Genomic DNA, 26,096 nt, shown 5'->3' with positions numbered 1-26,096 from the left:
AAACTTCCTGGGTTTACTTGCACAGTATACAGCCTGTTGAATATGCTAAGTAATGCTTATCTCGCTGGCCCTGCCCACAAATTACTACTAGGCCCATAGACTTCACATTGATTTCACAGATTTTTTAAAAAACTTATTTTCTAGACTTGAAAGTTTTACAAATATAAAACGTCAATGAATTGAAAAATAATAAAAAAGAATTAGAACTGACAATGTCTTGTTTTACAGATGGAAGTCTTTGGGAAATATGCTTTTTTGGGTCCAAGGTAAAAAAATTTTTTTTGTTACAATACCATGAATGGCCCCTTGAAATCATCATCCGGTTCTATAATACGTCCATGGTCTAGACTGGACCACAGCCAGAAACGTTCTAAATATAACATCATTAAAAAAAAGAAAAGAGAATAAAAAATACAGAGCACAGTTTCAGAGAGACTCAGTCACGCAATTCTAGTGGGTCATAAATGATGCTTTAACGATCTGTTTTAGTAAAAGTCCTACTCATTGTGCCTTTAAAATAGCAGCTGTTTCTCTTGCATACTTACCAAGATGACCCATCCGTCCACTTTCCAAATGATACACTGGCTGGATGTCCATTGGCAAATCAAGCATGGTCTTCGTCAGTGGGGCTAGGTCACAACTGATGATCCTTCTTTTGTCTTCAGTCAGTCCGGTAACAGCAATATTGATAATATTGATGAAAATTTCGCACAAGTGAAAATTCTGGACATTTATTCTTCACAAGTTTGTAAATGTAAAATGTATTTTAAAAAACTGAACAGACCTGCTTAAATATCACTCAGTGAGAGTGAATTTGGTTCCTTTAAATACTGAGCGTGGACATAGGCATTTGAAAACTGCACAGCAATGCAACATAACTGCACATCTATGTGACCATTTCTTGCAAAATATATATACATTATATCTAGTTATCACAGAGTTATTTGGAGTCAAACAGACGCCCCAGGCAGACTGAACTAAGCAGTCAGAGATATTGCTTAAAAAATGTTTTTAATTGTAGATTGATGACATATGTTTGCAGTCAGTTCTCAGCTCGCTTCAAAGTTTTCCTGACTTGTGAGACAGATAAACAAAAATAAAAGCAATTCATTTGCATTGTTCTTTTTCACGTAAATAAATATTATGGGCTTTGATAATGTGCATTAGTGGTCTTATATGGTAAAAATCAGCTGAATGCAGTACTGGCAAATTAAAAAAAATACTTTTCTTGTAATAATAGGCCACTGTGATTTGTCTTTGAAGAAACCCCAGTGTTCCCACTATTCCTGATTTTACTTCATTGTATGTAATCACAAATTTTTGAACACTGAAAGTGTTGAAATTACTGTCATTATTACAGGTTAAAAAAACAGTGTGGTGGTCCTTTTCAGTCCTACAATCATGCATGAACATTATACAGCATTGTCTGCAAACCCATTCAAGGCACAAGTTGAGAAAATGCTATAACAAGCAAAAATTTGTCAGCCCAAAACAAAAAATAGTGTTATTTAAAACCCTTGATGATTTGCACCTTTTCAGCAATTACCTCATAGTATTTCTTCTTAAAAAATAACAAAAACAAACAAAGACAAATTGGCAAATGCACCACTATTAAGGGATAGGGAGGCAACCCACAGGGGTGAAAAACTGCCCAGGGATGTGATACATTTGCATACGTTTTCCACTAAAATTTGCCAAGGGGGAGGGAATCATTGTGGACATTTAGCATGTACATAAAACACATCACTAAAGCTCATGTGACCATTTACTCTCTTACTATCATTCTCCTCACTTCAAGCTGGGATAGGCAGGTTTTTAATTTTTTTATGAAGAAATGTCAATATTGTTGTAAGTATTTCAGAGAGATTCAGGCTAATGGCTGCGGCTAATTCAAGTTCAGGTTTATGTAGCTCACTAGAACCATAGATCACAAGCCCCTGTCGGACTGCCGTTTAAAGCTGCGATATTAAGGCCTCTGTGATGTCCGAGAGGTGTAATGGGGGGACCAAGTGATCCTGGCTCTGTAATGCCTTCAGAGATAGTAATAGACCCAGTTTTCCATTTAGCATCAACATGTGATCTGAGTGATCCGAACACAAGTGGACAGCTCTAAACACAGGTGAAAACATTAGGGGCCGCTTACTCAACTGCCACCCCCGTGCTCGAGAGGAAGTACGTGCAAGACAAAAATGTGCGCCTAACACCTTCGGTGATGTGGTTTGCCTGGAACACGGCAACTAATGTATTGTTTTGATTTCTTCTATTACTAGTGCTACTACTTATTTTATTTCCGGCCAACAAGGCACGGGATGGGCACTGCTGCCCCCGCCAGGTAAAGACAGCAATGCATTCGGTGTTTCGCAAACGTAATTGATGAACGTGTTAATTTACATACAGAGCGGGGAAGTGGAATCGGATCACAAGTTGTCACTGAAGACACATGTGGAGACTCATGCTACTACCAGGTGAGAACACACAGACAGAGCTGTCCACTTGTGTTCGGATCACTCAGACCACATTACTGCTAAATGGAAAAAGGGTCACAGAGGTGTTAAATGAATAATAAATAAATAAAGTGTACCGTGTCATCAGAAACACGCCTCTCACTTGAGTCCAACAGTCAAATCATGTTCAGCAAAATGCAGAACAGCTTTGCTTGAGTCTCTAGAATCTCTCCTGTGATGAACAGCATGGCGGGCCGTTCTTCCGCTATAATTGTTTTGAATGCACTCGCCACGTACACGTACTGCCGCTGCTTTGTTACACGGCACTGCATCTCCTTCCATGTGAATGGACACAGTTGTGGAATCAGTATGAATGTCGTCAGGCAAAATGACAGCAAATCTCGTAACGGCACTTTTGCAGAAATGCAGTCTGAAAGAGGCTTCAGTAGGTCACCTCAGGGCTTTACAGGGCCACAAGCTTGTAAAGAAAAAAGGTTGGTTATTCTCATAGAACTGCCACTTTATAACAGTATCAAGGTCGACAACTGATGACAAGTGCTCATACAGGTTACTGTATGAAGAACATGCATGCTTGTGTTGCTGGGAGGGGCTTAGCACAGAGAGGTACGAGCTGTTGTTTTTTCTTTCTTTTTCAGAAAACTGCCTACCCCAGCTTTACCATATACAGCAATACACCTGACAACAGTCCGTAAGAAATATTTCAAGGGCTAAACATGTGAAGTAAGATGTATAATTATTCTTCAGCCTCATGGATAATTTTCTAGCACATTCTGCTTCACTGTTTTAGTGAGCAAGAAAAGACTTCCCAGGTTGGTAATTTTGTGAATGTTTTATTGTGTTTTTTTTTTTTTTAAGTATGCATTGACCAAGAAACAGTTCTACAGTCAAACAGTACAGAAAGCATGAAGAGTAAAAAACAGCAAGAAACATAACTGAGTACAGAATATTTGACCAGAGGAAGCACATAGTTATAAACTACAAATTGATTTGTGAATAACCAGTGCTTAGTTTAAAATAAGAGAAATAAACCTATACATTATCCTTATCAGTTAAATAACTAAGGACTTCTAACTACTGGTGATATCAACATCTTGATCCATTACTTGTCTTTGTCTTCACCACAAGTTAGCTTCGGTGTTTTCACATTCTGGAAACCTGCAGAAACAAAAACAAATTATTAATAATTTAGCAAAAGTTAAAAAAAAAACATGTCATTACAAAGATAATTCTTTCCTAATAAATTGTTAAGTGGGTTGTGAATAGAGATACATTCAGACTAAAAGCAACACCTTTATTGGGAATAAAATTAAATTTTGTGTTTAAATGTTGTATTTGTATCATTACAGAAGTCATTATAGTCAATCAGTAAAAACAAATGGCTGCAATCAAACTATTACTACACTATTCATAGCATTTTCTTCAGTATTTACTCCGCTTAAGCTTGAAAACTTGAGACAAGCCTTTTTGAAGATGGCTTGATGAACAATGGTGAGCTTTTATTTAGAAAACTGAAAGAAGGATTTTCCACAGAGGGCATCTTTCAAGAGAAGGCCTCCAACATGTCCTTATCAAATGTGTACTTATATAAATCATTCAAAATGTTAGAAGATTAATCATATCAATATTTCAAAAATACAAATGGTGATTAGAATCAGATTTCTAACTTAACAACCGCCAGCAACATGTAGAGCCAACGTAATACAAAAGTGTAACACACATACCTTTCAATGAAGGGAACAAAAGGGGGGCATTATTATCTTCTTAGAAATACTTGGTACGGTTGAGAGCTCTTTGTGCCAGCGCTCCGCTCTCATCCGTTATCCTCTCCCAGTCCGTTTGACCCACCACGAAGCCGATAGCACGCTTTCGATCTGCTTCCTTCTGCTCTTCCAGATCAGCCCATCGAACCTTGACAAAACAAACAGGACGTCGTATTATGACCAGAAAACGGATAGAAGAGCATCATTAAAGATAAATCTGTTACATTAGTTAACAATTAATGGTATAGAAAATGGTATCTTTCCAAACTGAAACTGGGGTTTTATATTCAATATGATACGCGATATGACCTATAAATAATACTATGTATAAATATAAATATATAATTGTGTGTGAATAAGAGGGGAGAGAGGACCCCAGACCAAAGCTAAGTCCTCATTAGCTATCTCAACCCAGCATTTTCCTCACCAGTGTTGGTCTTTGGTGGAAAAAAATTGATCAATGATAAAGGATTATGGACTGCAAGATCATTATTTTCATGGAAAAACTGCTTGACAGTGACGTTCCTAACAGCACCATCGACTCAATGGGACGCTACGTCCTCTGGGTGCGCAGAACGTAACATTACATGACAATTCATACTCACAATAGCTACACCCTACGTAGAACCAGTTGCAATACACTTAGTGTAATTGACATATCACCCACCCCCCTACGTTCAGTAACAAACAAAAACAACTTGAGGTTGAGCAAAGCCACAGCTCTGTAGCGCAAGCGTGGCAATTTACCCTTTTCTTCCCAGGTTCAGACATGCGTGTGGCATAGTCGTCTGGCAGCTGAAGGTAGTCCTCCAGGTCTGACATGTCTTCACGTTTCCTCTTCCCGCCGCTCCCCAGACCGTCCAACTTGTCTGTGTGAATAGATGATAGCTTTTCTGGTCAATTCTCCTAAACGTCATGAATGCTTATACCTAATCAATCTAGCATCAATTTTAAGTCCATCAGAATTATCCATTTTAGTTTTGTCCTGCTTCACATCCACACAGTTGTACAGAATAACATCTGGCACAGTGTAGTTACATCAACCCAACTAGAATGTTTCTTATTCACTTCTTCCATCAATTTGTCTGGCCTGGGATCTGTAGAACTTTTGACCAAGTTTATGAGAACAATTTGTCTAAAGAGCTATATATATGCAGAACCTCATCTTTTCATACACTCAGTGCATTCACCAATATATAAAAGGCATGTTTTCTACAGATGAAAACAAAAGTGGGATTAATTTAACCACTTAAAACCCACCTGTCCACCATCAGCGAGCTTAAACTGTATACTATATAGTTAGTTACTCATTACCTCTACACCAGTGAACTAAAATCCCCCTAGGTCCCATAAGGTTAGACCTAGAGGTCTTGAATTTTATACGGGTGTGGTTGACTAGATGGAGAGGCATGTGGTGACTTTTATAGTTATCGTATTTGGAGCCATGTTTGAACTGATGAAGTTTAGAAAAAAAGAAAAGAAAAGGGTGGGTGTTAAAAGGTTAAGCATGTTCAATTTGAAGCATCTGTCAATAACATCATGAACAGTTTAGGTTGTCATGCTGTGTGCACAGATACACAGATACACACAGAGCCACAGCTATGAGACATTATAAACATCTTGAATCCAACTAATATCATCAGCCGTACAGAGATACAAAGCTATGGTCGCATTTCCTCAAATAAAGTGTAACAAATAGGAATACCTACCAAGTTTTGCTTCAGACGTGTCCATCTCCCATTTGCTTTTTGGAATGTAGCCCTATATTATATAAAGAAACACTGCAATGGTTAAACATCTGGGTGAAAGAGGGGGAGGGAGAGAGAAAGCAGGGTGGTGGCTGAAAAGAGAGCACACTGGTTTATCAGAAGACAACAAAGACAAGTGAAGGATGAGGACTTGTCTAATTAAGACATAAATGCAACAGTGGCATGCAAATCTTTGAGAGAGACTTATGTGTTCAGACTAAGTATTTGTTTCTGGCAACATGCAAAATGAAAGTTAGAATGAACAAAAGCTGCATTGTGTTCTGCTTTGGAGAACACAAATCCCGTGCCAAAGTGTCAAACCTCAATCTGTAATTTACATTTAAAAGAACAATGCCCATATGTCTGAGTCTGCAGTGCTGCTGCTCAAACTTTTACACCAATATTGGTGTTAATTAAACATGTAAATGTTTCTGGTCAAAAACAGTGTGCTTTTCTGACATAGCATCACTGTTCCCTGACTGATGCACAACTGTCAAATGTGCTGCTGGTAGCCAGCTAAGACACACGACTGTATTCCTGTGACACTCTTACCACCTAATTAGAGTCAAATGTAAGATTTAAGATATCAACCACACCAAATTGTGGCTTAATTTTAAAATATGGGCAATTAAACTTTGCAGGAATTTTTTTCTCTTTATAACTCTTTAATTGTAAAGGCTTTGTGGTAAAGACCTGTGTCTTTCTAACACCTTTTTATTTCTTGCAACATTAGACTACAGTCTCTCTAAAACAAAGAAATAAAATCTAAGGCAAGTTGTTTTAGTCCACATGAAAATATTTTAAACTATAATCATATTTATGCACTTTTGTTTTTGCACTTTTGTCATTTATTTGTTGTTGTGCAAGATTTAATTTAATATTTGGCAACTTTTTTTGTTGTTGTTTTTTTCACATTTTAGGAAATCCACAGCAGTCAAAATACACATTTAACACAGGTGTTTTCTATCATTTTTCTGATTAAACCTCTGCTCAGGTTTAACATGGGCCCAGCACAAAGTCCTGACAGAAGTCTAATCAGGTACGTTAAGTGAAAACACCTGTGAAGGTGGATGTTCAGTGTTTTCATTTGATAGATTTAAGGTGCACATTGTGCATTTTTTGCTAGATTATGCCTAATATATCACTCTTTCTCAGTTTGTTTACGAGTATGCACATGCAGTAGTGTTCAATATAATAGCAGTCCAATGTGACTAACCAGATTAATACAGGTTTTAGTATATTTTTTATTGCTACATGGCAAACAAGCTACCAGTAGGTGCAGTAGATTCTCAGAAGACCAACAAGACCCATTCGTGATATGCAGCTCTTAAGGCTGTGCAATTGGGCAATTAGTGGAAAGGGATGTGTTCAAAAAAATAGCAGTGTGGCATTCAATCAGTGATTTCATCATTTTTGTAAAAAAAACAGGTGTGAATCAGGTTGGCCTCTATTTAAGGATGAAGACAGCACTTGTTGAACATGCATTTCTCTTTGAAAGCCTGAGGAAAATGGGTTGTTCAAGAAGAACAGCGTACTTTGATTAAAAAGTTGGTTGGAGAGGGGAAAACTTATAAAGAGGTGCAAACAATTATAGGCTGTTCAGCTAAAATGATCTCCAATGCTTTAAAATGGAGAGCAAAACCAGAGACACATGGCAGAAAACGGAAGACAACCATCAAAATGGATGGAAGAATAACCAGAATGGCAAAGGCTCAGCCAATGATCAGCTCCAGGATGATCAAAGACAGTCTGGAGTTACCTGTAAGTGCTGTGACAGTTAGAAGACGTCTGTGTGAAGCTAATCTATTTACAAGAATCCCCCGCAAAGTTCCTCTGTTCTCCCGCAAAAAGGCATGTGCAGAAGAGGTCACAGTTTGCCAAAGAACACATCAACTTGCCTAAAGAGAAATGGAGGAACATTTTATGGACTAATGAGTGTAAAATTGTTCTTTTTGGGTCCAAGGGCCGCAGACAGTTTGTGAGACGAGCCCCAAACTCTGAATTCAAGCCGCAGTACACAGTGAAGACATTGAAGCATTTTGGTGGTGCAGCATCATGATATGGGCATATTTCTCCTACTATGGTGTTGGGCCTATTTATCACATACCAGGGATCATGGATCAGTTTGCATATGTCAGAATACTTGAAGAGGTCATGTTGCCTTATGCTGAAGAGGACATGCCCTTGAAATGGGTGTTTCAACAAGACAATGAGCCCAAACACACTAGTAAACGAGTAAAATCTTGGTTCCAAACCAACAACATTGATGTTATGGAGTGGCCGGCCCAATCCCCGGACCTTAATCCAATTGAGAACTTGTGGGGTGACATCAAAAATGCTGTTTCTGAAGCAAAACCAAGAAATGTAAATGAATTGTAGAATGTTGTTAAATAATCTTGGAGTGGAATAACAGCTGAAAGGAGCCACAAGTTGGTTGACTCCATGCCACACAGATGTGAAGCAGTTATAAGAAACTGTGGTCATACAACTAAATATTAGTTTAGTGATTCACAGGATTGCTAAATCCTAGAAACAAAAAAGTTTGTACAAAATAGTTTTGAGTTTGTAAAGTCAACAGCAGACACTGTTATATTTTTTAACACACCCCTTTCAACTTATTGCTCAATTGCACAGCCTTAAGAGCTGCATATCACGAATGGTGGGTCTTGTTGGTTTTCTGAGAATCTACTGCATCTACTGGTACCTTGTTTGCCATGTAGCAATAAAAAATATACTAAAAACCTGTATTAATCTGGTTAGTCACATTGGACTGCTATTATATTGAACACTACTGTATTGTAAAGTAGATCAAAACATGAATGATAAAAATACACTGCTGAAAATTCACTTCCAGCAGTGCATGCTCAGGTTTAATCCAAGTTCAGGTGCTCTGGATTTTCAGAGTTTAACATGCAAACTGAAGCTTGATTAAAGCTGAAGAAAGGACATCAGATTATTCATTAATATACTATAAGCATAAAAAACCCACTACTTCTCTTAACTATACTAATACTTTAACTGAAACATCCTTAAAAAAAGAAAAGAGGGATAACTACTTTCAGATTTGATATGCAGCTTGTACTCTCACACACACTGTGCAGTAAATCACCTCACAGTGCAACGCAACATCACTGCTGGGTGTGCCTGCAGGGCAAAAAACACTATCTGACCACATCCAACTGTGATGCCAAGTGTGCTAAATTAAAATAGCTAAAATATGTACTGTATATTAACAGTGGGATCGTGCAGAGGAATGTGTTTGGGATGACCAAAGTTTTTTCCTTTACTTTTGTAAGTACAGTATGTAACTATTGATTAACTAATGAAACTAAACCGAGCTCCAACAGGACGACAACAGAGAACATCTTCTTGTGTTGTCACTGTACTTATTACCACTTGGAGATCTAATTAGCTGAAAGAGGCTTCGTACGCTGTTGGCCAACAGCTAACTGAACTAACAGAGCTAATAAAGCCAATAACTAACGGAGCTGAGCACACAGCAGGAGTGAGTTTCTGTTCAGAGGAACATGAAGCATTTAACAGTGAACTGCAGTTTACTGAGACAACAAGTTTACAGTAAATAAATGTACTGAAGTTTGGAGGTAAAAGTACAGACACTTTAGTGTATACAGATGACTTTTGAATTTGAATGGAACAAAAGGAATACAGTTATTTATTTCCACAACACTAATTATATTTTTACTATGCCACTAACAACTTTATGTATATAATAAAGTAAAGAAACAACATTTTGATTATGGATGGGTGTACATTTTGCAGTTGAAACTCATTTGGGGACAGTGGGAAAAGGCGTAGACTGACAATTTTATAATTGTGTTTTTCCAATGTACCATAATCATCTTATTGGGGATTTAACAAATTTCTGTAGGTAATCATGTCAAATTATTATATTTAGTTCTGTGTCATGGTTTGAACAAAGCCATGTCCTTTCCTCTAAGGAAGATTAATGGAGATTTCTTTCTGTAAAAGTTGACACCAAACATTTTGCACACTTGGGATCAGTTGTGCTCAGGGGCACAGATGGCCCCATTAGATGAAATGTTTCATGCCACTGGATTTAGTTGTTCTGTAGATTTAAAATGAGCTTTTAAATGCAACTGATAATTTCTTGTTGTAACTGAAATGAGACATTTATAAAGATGTTATTTTGCCAATTTAAAGCATCACTACAAATGTTGTCTTTCTGAAAACAAGATAGATTGATTTTGTATCTACACCTTTTGTATAACTGTGGAGTAGTCCACTGAGGAACCACAAAAAGTTTCCCAAACTGGGAAACTGATCCTGATGTCTGTAGCCCCTTTCATAGTGCCGTTTCATGCCGGCCCGGGACATTTACGGCTCTGTAACGTCTCGCCTCCACCATAAATGCGCCAGAAGCGGGATGCCGGGGTCAAATGATCCCACCAATTTTCCGCCTTCAGAGGTAGTCACAGAGGCAGAAAATTGGTGGGACTGTTGGAAGCAGGACCACCATGAACAAGACATCGGAGCGAAGCGGGATATTTGACGTCACGTGTGTCGTCTAACACACACCTCCCACTTGGTCCAACAGTCATCGAATTAGCAGCATGCACAACAACTGTGGCCGCCGTTGCCAACTGTGTTTGTAAAACCTTGTAAACAAACCGGCATCGCTAACTGTGCACAGATCTTCCGGTGATTGTTATAAACAAACGGAGGTCGCAATATAACATTTGCTGACCGCACTTTGAAAGGGGCTTGTGACTTTCTTTTGTTTAAAAAGGTTTCTCGATTTCATCCACAATAGTTTATTTATGATGCCAAGAAAGATTTACAACCACATTTTTAATAGAATCTAAAAGAAAAACATTTAACTATATTTTTGACCATTTTGAATTTTGTACAAAGCATATTTTCATCCTTTGGTCTGATCAATGAAAGACCATTCACACACACGCCCAATGTCAGCTGGGACTGGCTGCAGATAAACAACTAAGAATAATGAATAAATAAATAAATAAATTAGTTAGTTGCGTTGTGATTGCAGTACCATTATATCATCATGTTTTAAAGAATAGCGTGACAGATATAATTAGTAAACTTTCTGTATTGAGGCTACATCCAAACAAATGTGTTTCTGTTTTAAAATGCAGTTTTTCTACCTTTACAAACAGTGTCAGCACTACTCCAGCACTTTCAAACTCAAATTTTAAAAGCTGCTAACTCCATTTTAGTTCGAAATTTGCAAGATTGCGTTTAGGTCTGGACAAGGGGAAAAGGTGACTTTTGGAACCCACATTCACTTCTAGATTGGGTCTCATTAGTCACATCTTGTCCCTCCCTGATCTGTCAGACCCCTTTCACATGACCCTCTTCCAGAGAAGAACTAATGATACCAGCCTTGATTTCCAGTGGTTACAATATTTATAACAAATTCCAGGTATTGCTGACCTTGTTGTCTATGCTCGGAGATGTTGTGCAGTTAAATTCTGCTTTTTTTAAAAGCTACTACTGCCATGCATGCACCAGAGGCAAGCTATTATTGGAGCAATTTGTGACAATTCTGCAAATTAAAAAATATTCAAAATTCGATGTGGACATTTATCAAGATTTTGTTTGCACAGTCACCACAGTCATGTCAAAGTCAACTTGACTGTAATTTGTTCAGGTTTAAAGAAAGCGGTTAATGGTTCATAAATACGAGGGTATATAATAAACATGACAGGCTTTAAGTTGCACTGTTAGTGCAGAGCTAGAGTTTATGACTTCAGAGCATTCTCTTATGTTACTAGAGCATTTTCATGTGCCGTTTGGATATTGTGCTAGTGCTGTACCATTCTCATGGATGGTGCCTCATCACACTGCTGCAACCCTACGAGACCTTGTTCTTGTTCTTTGTCTCCACCTCCTGAACAAAATATCCATCTCTTTAGCAGCTAAATGCTTCACTTTGTTCACCAGCTCGCCGCCCACCGTGTCTGAAGTTTGCTGATGAGCAGGTAGTGTACGGTGAGTTATGTGAGCAGTGAGTGTAAGTTAAAACATTAAAGCTGCCGGACGGAGAGCTAAACAAGGTGAGCCTCACTATAAAGCTCCTTAAAGCTGAGGGGAGCTATAGATTTGGCTGTTCACTATAAGCGACCCATTTCAGATTGTCACATTGTTTTCACATTGTCATTTGAAACTTTGTTATATAAATACTGATTGTAGCTGCTTTAAGATAAAGCAGATTTGAAGCAGATTTTTTGTTCCACGATTTATTACTGTGCAACGATGCATCCGAGACCGGTGGCTTTGTTTATTTCTGCTGCTTTTGTTCTTGCTTCTTATGAAAATGACTTTTTGATGATCACAAATTCATGAACTCTTGCCCCGCAGACCGGTTTGGTCCCGAACTTTGTATAAACCATATGAGGACAACCCGCCCCTCTCAAAGCTGGTACTAAAAGAAACATTAAAAATCCAAAACCTTAAAAATATGTTACAAAGCAGTAAGTGCTACAGATTTAAAGTATATTTAATTGAAAATAATGGATATTAGAAAGTTCATAATTTTCATTTTATAACTACCAACTAATTCCTAATTTTTACTTTTTTTGTTGTTAAATTTCACCAGAATAATTACAGCTGTATAAATAATTATCTGAGCACAAACACACTCAATTATTGATTATAAAAAGCTTCTAACAACATTTTCCTTCATGTCAAAGGTAATATTTTACCTCATCTTTGCAACACTCATTTGGCAGAAAAATGAATGTGATCCCTTTATTTCATTTAAATCTCACAGTTTTGAATTTTGTGGTGATTACATCATACAAGTTAGGAAGAAATGTATTGCTTATATGAATGATAATTTTGAAACCAGTTGAATATTTGTGTTTTCTTTTTTTTCTTGTTTCTTGATTTTTTATTTTATTTATTTTTTGCAAAAATAAAAAAGTTTTTTTGTGAATGAAAATCTGAACGTTCCAGTATGGTTCAGTCTCATCCACTATGATGGAGGCTCAAGTTTGGGAAAACTTTCCCTGAGGGTGGAATTTTAGCAACAATATGAATTTAAAAACTCTTCGGTAACACTTTACTTGAAGGTATCGTCATAATAGTGACATGATACTATCATAACTGTGACATGACACAGTCATAAATGTGTCATAAACATTATGTCAATGTCATAAACGTTTATGACTGCTGTCATTAAGTGTCATTCGGTTTTTGTCATGACAAGTTGACATATTTTGTTTATGTCAAGTTGCCATGACAAAGACATTTTGTTGTAATGTCACTTTGATTAAAGTCAAGTTCTCATAATAAGGACATCCCAAACAAATTTAATGTCAAGTTGTCATGACAAAGATATTTTCTGGTAATATCACTTTGATTAAAGTCAAGTTGTCATAATCAAGACAACCCAAGGAATGTCAACTTGTCATGACAAAAACCGAATGACACTTAATGACAGCAGTCATAAACGTTTATGACATTGACATAATGTTTATGACACGTTTATGACTGTGACATGTCACAGTTATGACAGTATCATGTCACTATTATGACGATACCTTCAAGTAAAGTGTTACCAACTCTTCTAATCACCCTTCGGTGTGAAGATGAAAGCTATTTCAAAGGTAACTATCTAACAATGAAATTTGACAATATGCTTAAAAAAACTAAAAAGGAAGCTTTCCAACTGCCCCTTTAGTTACTGGACTGAACTTTAGTTTCTATGTCACTCTTTTATATTTTCTGTGTTCTGCTCTGTTTCTCCTTGGAAACTTGAGATTCACAATAAATTAAATAACTGGATAAGCCCTATGTGGTAGATGGGAATACAAATAAGTGGAAATGATTCTGAAAACTATGTGGCTATAAATTTAAGCTTGTTCATGTCCTACCAGATCACCCTCTTCTTCCTCCTCTCTCTTCGGCTCATTGGGCTCGTCATCAGGATTGAAGTCTTCCATTTCAACCTAATGACACAAGCATGTTTGTTTAATTCTGTTTCTAAAAAGGTCCATAATATTATCTAACAGTCACATCTTGGAGACCTCACCTCCTCTATAGCAGCGTCCTGAAGCAGGGACCGGACATCCAGGCGCACCATATGACGCGGTGAAGGCTCCCAGTTGTTGGACATCTGTGTGCAGAATACTCCATTAACAGGTCTATTCTACATGTATGAGCTGAAGTGGTGTAACTGAGACAGTTATTTCGATTTTACCAACCTTCATTATATCCTTAAGCGATCGCCCATGGACATTTCTCTTTGCACAAGTCTGAGTGTCTCCAGTGATTTCAGCGAGATACACCTTAAAATAACAACAAAAAAACCTCCTTAGCACAGGGTTGACTGGAACAAAAACATTTTTTTTCTAACTCATTCATGGACACAACTCACCTCAAAGCCTTTTGTTTTGGCCGCACTCCAGAACTGTTCAAAGTGTTTAACCCGGTCGTTAATAGTGTCCAAAATGATGAAGGGGAAAAATCCGTCATCCAGTGTTTTCTTAAACGTTTTAAGCATGCTGTTCCTGTAGGTATCCTCCATCTCCGGTTCATATTCATACTCAAGAACCTGCAGGACACATTTTTTTTGTATGACATTGTTTGTGACGTTTACACTAACAATTCCGCTATGCGCCAGCTGACACTGGTCACTGACACCAACTTTGATTTCAAACTGCACGCTTTAACACTTTATTATGTTTCAATGTCAGACTCACCTTGGTTTTGACCCTCCTCCCAGTGTCTGGGTCTTTCTGTACTTTTTCAACCTCGGTCATGTAATAGTCGTCCAAAACAAGAACTCTTGGAGGTGCACCGCCGCAGTCAACTTCCTTATCCTAAATAAAGTCAACAAGATTGAGAAATTAAGTTTTTATATTTTATTTGCTTTGTTAAAAAATATTGGTCAAAAAAACATATTTTAACTAAAATAAATATAAACAGGCTCTGTAGATATTTTGTTGCTGTATGTTGTACTTTAAGTTTTGGATAGATAATATTATAATTAAATTATTACACTATAAATTGCTGGTATGACTTCACTTACCCGTATGAGCTTTGCAACATGGCTTTTTCCGCTTCCTGGAAGCCCTCTCATTATGATGACAATCTGTTGAAATATTTGACAAAAATTATCACTTAATATCATACAATGTGATTATTTCAATGTGATATTGTTACATTGAGAAAGATGCAGCAGTAATTCGTACCCTTTCAGGGCGAGACGATCTGCCAGGTGGTTTGAGGATATCGTCAATATTTCTGATTTCGGGCTTCCTCTCGACTCGTGGAGGTGGCTGAGGCGGAGGTGGAAGTGGTGGTGCAGAGGGAGGTCCTCGGTCCTCTGGATAACTTCTTCTGTCTATTGTAAGATAATCATTGCAATTCAGGTATTTCTCTAAATGGCATAATTTTTTCACATACGGCGAGTAATTGCAGGACTGTTTTGGGATCTTGCACAAATTATTTTTTTTTTTTTTTGGTCCATATTGAATATTTGGCAGTGCAAACAACACAGCAACCCTGATCTTATGTTTTTTGATCTTAGCCATTTAATTATTTAATTTAATTATTTTTATATTATTTTATATTATTTCAACTATCTAAATATTAGAGATGTTCTGATACCATTTTTTTCCTCCCGATACCGATTCCGATACTTGTGCTGTGGGTATCGGCCAATACCGAGTACCGATCCGATACCAGTATGTTATTAAAAAAAAATATCAGCCTACACCTGCATGACTGCGATATGATTATCAATGTGGTAAGGCCTGGCTCAAGTTAAACCCTTTCTATGTTCTTCTATGTTTTATTTAAGGCATCTTATTTTGACAGTCTTCTTGTAAATTATGTGGTGGACTCTGCTAACACATCCATGTGCTCTTATTTTGAAAGCTACATGTGTTTGCTTTTATTTTGAAGGCGGGTCTAACACTCAAAGTCAGAACTTAAAAGTCGAGACTTGGAGCTTGGAACAGCGTTGAAAATTCTGACAGTTGTGTAGACCTTGAACGCACCATCAGCCGCCTGACTTTCTATGTGCGCTGCAATGTAAATAGTCTAACTAACGGAACATTACTCCTCTGTTTTACCGACGATGTTTGTTGCTGAAAATGGGGGGGACGGATCGGGATCACTTTGAATCTGTGGGGGACATATCCCCCCCGTCCCTAGTGCCACCTGCGCGCATGCTGGTGGGAGATTCCAGTGTGAAATATTGCCACACCGCCAACACGATAGTGCTACTTAGCTTAGCTCCAAGCCTCGCGTCAACCTGCTTTGACACACGTGTGTCTGTGTCTGTTGTGTCTGTGTTACGTAATCAATTCCTCCTCGTCCCTCTAAAACAGCAGGCTGCATGTTGCAGCACAGCGCCACTGTTTTAAGAGCTCATTTCATAAATTACGTGGTATCGGATCGGTGCCTGGACTCCAGTGCTCGCGGATTCTGATGCCAGCATTTTCGGCAGTATCGGAGCAATTTCTGATACTGGTATCAGAATCGGAACAACTCTACTAAATATGAAATATTTATTAATGTAATGTTTGTATTTCAGTTGATTTTTTTATAGTTTAAAACAAAAAATTTGAAAGAAAGAAAAATGATGTCAAAATTGATCAGATTTTTGACATAAGCAAAGTGTGTGTTAACTCATCCAGCAACAGACAAACTGAAGGTTTAAGGAAATCTTCAAGACTATTATTTATTTAGTAATTCAGGATGTAGCTCATGATTGAAGCGTGAAGTCAAATTACTACCAAACGCAGCTGAAGGAAGTCTGTTACCGTGTGTGATTGAACATACCGTAAGGTGATGAGCTATGGCTGTAACGGTCAGGCCCACTGCGGTCGAGTCCACTGCGATCATATGGAAGTCTATCATAGCCAGGCCTTCCGTAATGTTCATCTCGATCTCGACTGTCACTTCGCTCCCTTTCTCGAAGATCCCGTTCTCTCTCCCTGTATCCTGAACGTGAAGGGGGTGCCAGTGGAGATCTACACAGAGAAGGAGCATTGTTAAGTTTTGTTTCATCAACAAAATATCTTGATTCAAACTGGCACGCACTGACAACTAATCACAATGTATTGACACAATGTGATATAGTACCTTTCTTCAATCATGGGCTGTGTGCTTGAATCAAAACAGACAAATAGAAAAGAATATTACATATGTACGGAAACAGCACACTTTCCCACAGTTTGGAAAAAGTGTCTAAGAGCCACTGAGGGAATGCGTTACCTTTCATCTCTTTCCCGTGGGGGATAGCGCTCCCTCTCATATCGTTCTCTTTCATATTCAGGCTTTTCTCTGTACAATTCCCTCTCTCTGCTGTACTCCCGCCGGTCCATGTAAGGGTCCAATCGTCTTTCATAATATGGGTCTCTGCCATAAGGATCTCTGGGACCAAGAGGTTCTAGGAGAATCAAATAGTTCATTGTTGAACAATAGTTAGAAAATTGCAAAATTAGGCTCTGTAAGAGAAATATAAATTTTGCATGACTGAGACTCACCTTTTTCATAGCCCCTGTCTGATGGCACTGGGTCAGGCCTTAACACAATTCTCTCACCATAAGAGATACGCTCAACGGTGGCTCCAGGCTCTGAAACATTGAGTGTTAATGTTACCATTTTATGTCTTGAAACCTGTTTGTTTCAATAAAATGGTCAAATGTGTTTATCTTTGCTGCTCATACCGTGTCCATGCCCATAATCCAAAGTCTTTGGAATCACTGAAGGTGTGGGTGGCTGGTAATCTGTGACAGCAGGCTTAGCATCCCATGGGGAAGGTTCGGGTACAGCTGTTTTTGCAGCTGCGGTCATGCCCTAAGGATAAAGTAAAATATTATATTAATTTAAAATAATACAAAATAGCAAAGTAAAAATATAATTTTATAAAATGAATCTGTCAAAATGTTGTACAAACTTGCATAACCAAAAATTCAATTTCAATTGTTAGTAAAAAATAAATTACCTTCAGAACATTCCTGATGTCCGCTGGGATTTCCAACCCAAGAAGACCAGCAGGAAGCTCAGGCAGCATGTCAGTTGGTGTAGGCTTCGATTCAGGACCTGGTGCTTTACCCTCCTGCAATTCCCTGTAAAACCAAAAGAATAAAAGTCAAGTTCAAGTTCCCCAAAAATCACCTGAACTAAAATGAGTGAAGCTAGCACATAATGTTTAATAAATGGTGAAAGTCTATGAGTCACCTTATAAGCTTAAGCTCTTGAGCAGCTTTCAAGATGATCTCATGCTGACGTTGGGAGAGAGCAAGTACATTTGCTCCAACTCCTTGTGATTCCGGATCAACTGAGCCCTCTGGCAAGTTTGTGACAGGTGCAGCAGGAGGTAAAGGTTGACGTACATCCAAAGGAGCCTCTTCTCTGCGGTCTTCATAGCGAGCTCTACGGTCCTCATAGTCAGCAGGATACCCTCTCTCTGGTGGTGGAGGAAGTCTTGAAGGCCTATCCCATTCTGAAGATGGAGCTGGTGGTGGGTATGGTGGTTCTTCTTTCCGGTATGGTGGCTCATCCCCATACTCACGAATTCTAAGTTCCCCTCTTCCCCTTTCATGTTCATCATAAGGATATGGCCGACTCCTTTCTCTATCTCTGTCCTCTGGCCAATGATCATCTCTGTAGGGCTCAGGCCGGGGCATGCGGGGAGGATAATCCCTCTCAGGAGGAGCACGATCTCTGTCCCATTCAGACTCATAGTACTTGGCCTCGTGCCGATAGTCATCAGGTGGATAGTCAGGTGGTTGCCGCCAGCGATAGCCTTCTTCTCCATGACCATAATCCTCCACAAAACCCTCACGTCTCTCTTCATATTCCTCATGTCCTGGACCTGGCCGCCACATGCCTCTTGCCACCCCTCGACCCATAGGCCTCCTCCTCATTCCTCCCCTATCTATCATCTCATGTGGGGGCGGCGGAGGACCTCTGCCATGTGGCGGTTGCCACCCTAATTCTCTTTCTATGTCTTCATCGTACAATGGCTCCTCCATAGTATCAATAATTTCGTGAGGTGGTGGTGGTGGTGGCCCGCGGCGCATGCCTCTTCCGACATCAGGATGCATCGGATGACTATGAGGGTCATGTCCGTGGTACATTGGGTCCTCTGCTGGATCTATTTCAGCATCATTCATATCCATGCCATGACCTAATGACTCATGATCCAATGGCCCATGTGCAGGGTGAGGGGGACGCCCTCGTCCTGGATGCATGAATCCAGCATGACCAGGTGGTGGACGACCCCGGCCAGGTGGAAAGGGGGGTCTCATACCTCTCATTGGAGGTCTCCTTTCTCCCCAGTAAGGATCAGCTTCCTCTGAGTACTCCTCCGACTCAGGTTCTTCCCAGTGCCTTTCCATCGGCTCTCCTCTTTGTCCTCCCCTTCCCATCGAAGGCCCTCCTCTCCCCATTGGTGGTCCACCTCTTCCTATAGGAGGCAATCCTCTCCCCATCGGTGGTCCTCCTCTTCCAATAGGAAGTCCGCCTCTTCCCATTGGTGGTCCTCCTCTTCCCATAGGATGTCCGCCTCTTGCCATCGGAGGGCCCCCACGAGCCATAGGTGGCCCTCCTCTCCCCAATGGATGACCACCTCGGCCCATAGGAGGACCACCTCGGCCCATAGGAGGACCACCTCGGCCCATATGTGGGCCTCCCCTTCCCATATGGGGCCCACCTCTCATCATTGGGGGCCCTCCTCTCCGCATATGGGGTCCCCCCATGGGTTCTTCATAATACTCTTCCTCTGGGAAGTGATGATCGTCTGGCATCCACATTTCTTCAGGGGGCACCTCCGATTCCTCATCACCACACTGCTCATATGAAGGATCTTGCCAGTGATATTCTTCCTGTTCTTCTGACATCTCGCAGTTTTCTTCAGCTGGCATGTAGTCATAAGACATTTCTCCAATCTCTTCCCCAAGTGGTACAGTGTTTGGTCCCCTGAACTCTCCACGGCCCCTTTGCCCACGTCCTCGTCCATGTAGTTGGACAGGTACTGGGGGCTGGCCCCGTCCCCTCCCAGGGGGAAGCCCTGGAAGATCTGTTCTTGACTGCATATGGCCAGAAGCTTTGGGCTCCTGTTGGATTCCAGGGGGCTTTGAAACCACTGGGGCTTTGTTGTTTGTCAATGGTACCTCTGTTTTGAGGGGAGCAGTATTTTTTGATGCCACAGTAGAAGGTGCAGTGACAGAAGGCTTGCTGTTACCAGGATTTGGTTTTTCCCTATTATTGGGAGCATTTTTGCCATCTGATTCCTCAGGCTTTGTGTTTGTTTTTAATGTCTGAGGAATTGGGTCATTTTGGACAAAAAAGCCCTCATTTCCAAGCAAGTTATCATCCGTCAAGTCTTCAGTATTGGCCTTTTTATCTGGTTCTGATTCACCTTTTCCTTTTTCAGACTGTGGCTGGCTGCCTGACTTGACCAGAATCTTGGAATCCATGTTGGCAGGTTGTTTAGTGGCTGACTGAGCGATAGGTTGGGGACCTTGCTGTTGTTTTTGCTGGGGCACAGGTGGGCGTTCAAAAATAGGCGGCGTTCCAGGAAGTCTTGGGGACTGTTCAAACCTAGGCTGCATCCCAAATCGAGGTTGGTCAAATCGGGGGGGCCCATCAAATCGCTGCCGTGGTTGGTCAAGTCTGGGGGGACCATCAAAGCGATGCCTTGGTTGGTCAAATCGAGGGGGGCCATCAAAGCGCTGCTGCGGTTGGTTGAACCTTGGGGGGCCATCAAAACGCTGCTGTGGTTGGTTGAACCTTGGGGGACCATCAAAACGCTGCTGTGGTTGGTTGAACCTTGGGGGACCATCAAAACGCTGTTGTGGTTGGTCGAACCTTGGGGGCCCATCGAAGTGTTGCTTTGGCTGGTCAAATCTTGGGTTGTTTCCACTGGGCCCAGGAGGACTACAGACATAAATATTAATATTAATAAAGCTTTTCTTTAGCAATACTAGAATTACTCTATAAAAAAATGCATTTTCATTGTTAACATTAGTTACTGAATTCAGATACTCTCAACTGATTTTATGAAACATTTTTCTTCTGAAATCTATTCTAAACAAATTAAATAAAAAATGTCAATCGAAGTAGAATGAAACAATCCCTACTGACCGTGGACCACTGACGCTGTTGATGCTTGGTGGCTGAATGGTAGGGGGACCTGGGGTTCTGACTCCTAGGCCAGCAGGTAATTCTGAATGGGGCCCAAAACCAGCAGGTGGTGGACCTTGAGAGTTAGGACCAACACCAACTGGGGAATGCTGCATACCCAGGTTTGCAGATTGCTGCTGCATTTGCATGTCTTGTCCTGGGAACTGGCCAAACTGTCCCATCATCCCACTACTATACTGGCCTGAGGCATATGGCACCACGGCAGTGATAGTGGCAACCCTTTCTTGAAGGTGGGCATTGGTGGCATTCATCTGCTCCTGCCACTGCTTCCATTGGCGCTCATAGTCCTGCAGTTGGTCTTTGTGAGGATAGGTCTGGAACTGCTCATACCACAAGGTGAAGGAGCATTCCCAGTCTTTGAATAAAGGTGTGAACTGCTGCTGTTGCATTTCATAGTGCCTCAGCTGCATTTCAGCAGACATTGACTGCAAAAGACAACAAAAGGTTTGAATATAAATATATTGATACATGCAGAACAAAGAAATTACTGAGACATGATGTGTAAAAATGAAAACTCATGAGTCTCCAAGATCCTAATAGGGTTGCAGATCAGAGTTTGCAGCTTCTTTTGGTCCACTAAACATAACACTCAACTTGCTTTTCACCTTTCATTTCATGTACAGGCTGTCTTCAGATCAGGGATAATAAACAGCTAGATAGTAGCTGTCAACAAAATTACCATTTACCTACCTGTAGGTTTGTAGGTTGCTGAATTAGTTGTTGGTACTTTTCCAGGATCTGCTGAAGCTTTTCATGTTGTTGCATCAGAGCCTGGTATTGCAAGCTTGCTTTCTGCTGCTGCACCTTTTGCCATTGCGCTGCTGCAGCCTGTAACTGCTGGAGCCGGGCAGCTTCCTCTGGGTCTTTTGGGATCTCAGGCTTGAAACATAAACAAGACAAGATTGGAGAAAAGCATATTTTTGTAACTCACAAAGAATCTAATGGTAAATGTCATTTTTATCTAAAGTTATAAAAGGTTTTTAATGCTCATTGAACAATTCATGCACACACTCAACACAGCAATGGCAGCGGACCATCACGCAGGGTTGGGGATCGAGAAGCTAATCCAATGATCAGTAGCCAACTATTTCCAGACCTAAAGACAAGCAATAGGAGGGTAAAAATATGTATACCAGTGCATTACTTTACTTGTGTACCGTACACGGAGCAGGTGGGACGATTACAATCAATGGAAGATTCGTTAATCACAATTACAATTTTTCACAAGAAACAATACTCGTCTGATGAAACCCAATATATGGCTGGTCTTGCTTGGATCTTTAATGTTTGATCTTAAGATCTTCCCCAAAACAGAACAGGCACAGTGGATTTGGCCGTGGAAGTGCACACTTTTCTTTTTAATAAACTTGCTTTTTCTTATGGGCTGCAGCTCCTCAGGGGACCTTGCGGAGCGGTCATCCTCAACGAGCAAAGATCACATCTTGTCACAGGTGTGCTCTCTCTCTCAGCATGCCCACTTTGTCCATCATCCTCCTAATCACCTGGTTGAGTAGTAACCTTGGTAGTACAGGTACCCATGTATGTTGCCTTGCGGATAGTACCTAGTCCACACAACCCAACTTTAGTCCTGATTTTCAATCCCAACCGTGTTTAAGCTCCTGGACAAAGCCCCAGGGACAAATTGGCATTGGCTTGGCACTGTGTGTGTGTGTGTGTTTGTAAAGCTCCACCATTGGTGAAACACAAAGATCAGGCAGTGGGTTGCCCCCCACAGACAATGATAGGGGAAAAACTGGTATTGCTACCAGAGGGATAGTGCAGTGAAGTGTTGACTATATCTTAGCAATGATTACCTTTGCTTCTTCAGGCGGTGGAGGTGGTGCGGGGGGCTCATCTCTTGGAGGGGGTGGAGGAGGTGCACCTTTTTGTGGTTCTGATGGAGGAGGGGGAGCAACCCCTTGGCCAGGGGGTAGTGGTGGCAGAGGACCATCACCCTCTTTCTGATTCTGTTTGGCTTTCTCTTGCTTTAACTTCTGTAGATTTTGAAGATGTTTTTTGTACCAAAGTTGCTGCTGCTCCTGTGTGAAACAATAACAAGATTATCTGTCAGACAAAACACACAAGAATCCTCGTTCTTACTATCACACTGTAAGTAATAAAGACTCCCTGATTTTACACTGGATCATCCAGTTTTTTGCATGACTAACTATCCGTCAGGACAAGGCTCTCAAAATGTGTTTTGTTGAGTCCAAGAATATCTACATTATTTTTTTTATAAATCAATGACTACATTCAATTACTTTAACAGATTATTATCTGCTCTTTGATTTTAAAATCATCTGCTGGTAGTCTTTGATCAGTAAGAACAAAACATGTTCATTCAACATTATATATATTTAACAGCTGGCAAACCCTATGGACACCCATATCCTGATGCACTCCCTGTGGATACAGGTGATACATCCCAAGTTCACACTGCCAGAGATTGTGTGTTTATTTGTTAATGTAAGTGTTATAATAGTTCGGAAAACAAAATATTGAACTAGCTGCAATAGTACAGTCTGCATGTAATTTACACAGCCTTTGATGCCTTCATCAGTTGCATGATATTTACCCCTTTTAATATGTTATTTCAATTTCCTTTCTATTTTTATATTATATTTTTTACGTTGATTAATTAAATGATTTAAAAAAATGTCCCCCCACTTGCATGCAATATTAAAAGCCAAATGCTAAAACAATTCAATGAAATACTTGCAGCCTTCAAATGTTAGTAACTTCCAGTGACATTAAATAAAAACAATAATAAGCTTTAAATGGGGACTCAGGTGTGTCCCATATAACTGTACAGAGCAGGCCAAAGATAAATTAATAAATAATTAACATCAAATATCCATTCCAGTGTTTCCCCTTCATTCATTCTGCAGCGGCGCACTGCTGTAAGTTCATGAATGAGGCCTGTGTCTGTTACTGAAACTGCTAAAGCCAGTTAAACAGGTGATTCTCGACACATTTCCCAAAACCACCAATCAGATGGACTGAGCTCTTTCCACTTTGCTTGCCTACTGAAGAAACACTAATTAGACTCTTTTCTCTTGCTTAGTAAGATGCAACACTGTAATGAAGCATGCAGTTACAATCATCCTACCAACTGATGATGTTCTTTTCTTAACTTCTTAAGTGTCCTTGTTCTTGTTCTGTTCCGTGTTTTTTTCTATTGTTGTTTTTATTTATGCTACCTCAGTATTTTATTCTATTGTATTTTATTGTACTTGAATACCGGACTGATGTGACAACCAAATTTCCCTTCGGGGATGAATGAAGTAATCTATCTATCTATCTATCTATCTATCTATCTATCTATCTATCTATCTATCAGTTCACACATTCCCTGGGGTAAAGTTAATCATCAATGAAGTGAAGAGTGAAGTTATAAAACTTGCGATCAGCAACTGGTCATATCCTTTCTAAGTAAGTGCTGTAGTGATTCACTTAGATTTAAAAAAGTAACAAATATTTGGAAAAGTAATTGATCAAGTTAAATATTCAAAGACACATTTCAAAGAACCAAAAGTTCACACTTAATGTCAACAGTATAATCTTTATAACTCGTATAATAGCCATATACAAAGAGTGGGGTCCAGATACAAGATATTACCTGCAAAGGTAAGGATTTGTCGTCCTCTGTCGTGGATGAATCTTTGCTGGTTGGATCTTTGGCTGTGGGAGCACTGTTGTTCTCAGGTGGGTTGGATGACGGGGGCTCTGGAGGTGGAGGTTGGGGTTCATTGGGGTGCGGTTGCTGTGGTGGAGGTGGAGGAGGTTGTGGGTGACCTGTCTGAGGAGCAGGGGGACCTCTGGCCGCCTGACCAGACGTCTCGTCTTGATTAAAATACTGAGCTCCAGCACCACCTTCGGGGTATCCTGCTCCTTCTGAATGCCACGATGACCCCGGGTATCCAGCAGAGTATCCACCACCGTACTGACCAGCGTTGTTGCCGTGATGTAACACAGACTGGAGCTGTTTCTGGTGCAGCATCTGCAGCTGCTGCATCTGCTGGAGGTGCTGCTCCTGGAGGCTGGAGAACATCGACCCACCGCCGGTTGAGGCCTCGAAGCCGCCGAACCCCGGTGCCGCGGCGGGTTGGCCGGGGCCGGGCTGCTTGCGGGGCACAGACCCTCCAAAGTTTTGCGACTGGGGTGGCCCATAGTTTCCCCAGGAGGGGTACATTGTTAAAAAGCGAGGCGGTGCACTCGGCCTTTGTGCTTACATAGAGCCGGGCCTGAGTGGCTAAAAAAGCTAACAGCTAATGTTAACCTACTTTGTATAAAACCGGTAGCTGATGTTACATTTCCATTTCCTGACTGGACACGGCCGCATTAAATGAAAGCTAACCACACCAGCTCTGTGGCGAGAAACAGTTTATGGTTGAAGAAACAATTGTGCAAGTCCAGCCTTGTGAAAAATAACTTACGAAAGCGTTAAGATACAGAAATGTCGAGCTACTGATGCTTCAGTGCAATGCGCCCACCGTTGGCGGAAACACGTCAGAAATCATCAGGTGACTACTTCTGGTAGCCCTCCAAAATAAAAGAATATTGTGAAAATATTTTATTCACAGATGCTGATTTTCTAAAAGATTACAAAAGTTTACTTATTTTCAAGGCGTCACTTATTTGATTAACCCTTGTGCATCCTTAGGGAAATTTTGGATTTTTACATTTATAAAAGTTTTGAATATTGCTGTGTGAACTCAATGCATGTAGCTTTCATTTTGGCAAATGTGTCAGTAATTCCTATAAGTCTTTAATAAACCAGATCAAATAAACCGGACCCACAATATACACTACCCATTTTAACTCATTATGGCATATCAGGCATTTAGTTTTCAGAAAATGTTTTGTGTTGATTTCATGAAAAAGTGTAAGCATTATGTAAACAAACTTGCATTTAAAGGGTCACAATTCTGATAATTTGGTAGTCATGCTCA

At 40.2% G+C, this 26,096-nt stretch overlaps 1 protein-coding gene across 2 annotated transcripts; it reads right to left on the bottom strand.

Annotated features, from left to right (window-relative positions):
* Positions 1-49: 49 nt before the first annotated feature.
* Positions 50-25,630, bottom strand: ylpm1 (YLP motif containing 1). 2 transcript variants are annotated; one of them, XM_059355816.1, is made up of 22 exons: positions 24,764-25,630; positions 22,959-23,183; positions 21,835-22,023; positions 21,085-21,569; positions 18,175-20,877; positions 17,939-18,062; positions 17,661-17,790; positions 17,478-17,567; positions 17,206-17,380; positions 17,074-17,097; positions 16,771-16,961; positions 15,174-15,325; positions 15,011-15,073; positions 14,682-14,801; positions 14,357-14,533; positions 14,184-14,267; positions 14,012-14,095; positions 13,854-13,928; positions 5,935-5,986; positions 4,973-5,094; positions 4,187-4,373; positions 50-3,620 (listed from the first exon to the last, which is right to left on the bottom strand). In XM_059355816.1, the coding sequence occupies exons 1-21, from the start codon at positions 25,334-25,336 to the stop codon at positions 4,227-4,229; spliced, it is 5,985 nt and encodes a 1,994-aa protein (XP_059211799.1). In that variant the 5' UTR covers positions 25,337-25,630; the 3' UTR covers positions 50-3,620; positions 4,187-4,226. The 2 variants fall into 2 exon arrangements, with proteins under 2 accessions (XP_059211799.1, XP_059211800.1); XM_059355817.1 differs by lacking the exon at positions 17,074-17,097.
* Between the last annotated feature and the right edge of the window lie 466 nt (positions 25,631-26,096).

The sequence above is a fragment of the Centropristis striata genome, chromosome 18 (assembly GCF_030273125.1).
Source record: "Centropristis striata isolate RG_2023a ecotype Rhode Island chromosome 18, C.striata_1.0, whole genome shotgun sequence".
NCBI classification, from domain to species: Eukaryota; Metazoa; Chordata; class Actinopteri; order Perciformes; family Serranidae; genus Centropristis; species Centropristis striata.
The sequence above is the reverse complement of the archived record's forward strand: the minus strand, read 5'-3'. Positions and strand labels throughout refer to the sequence as shown.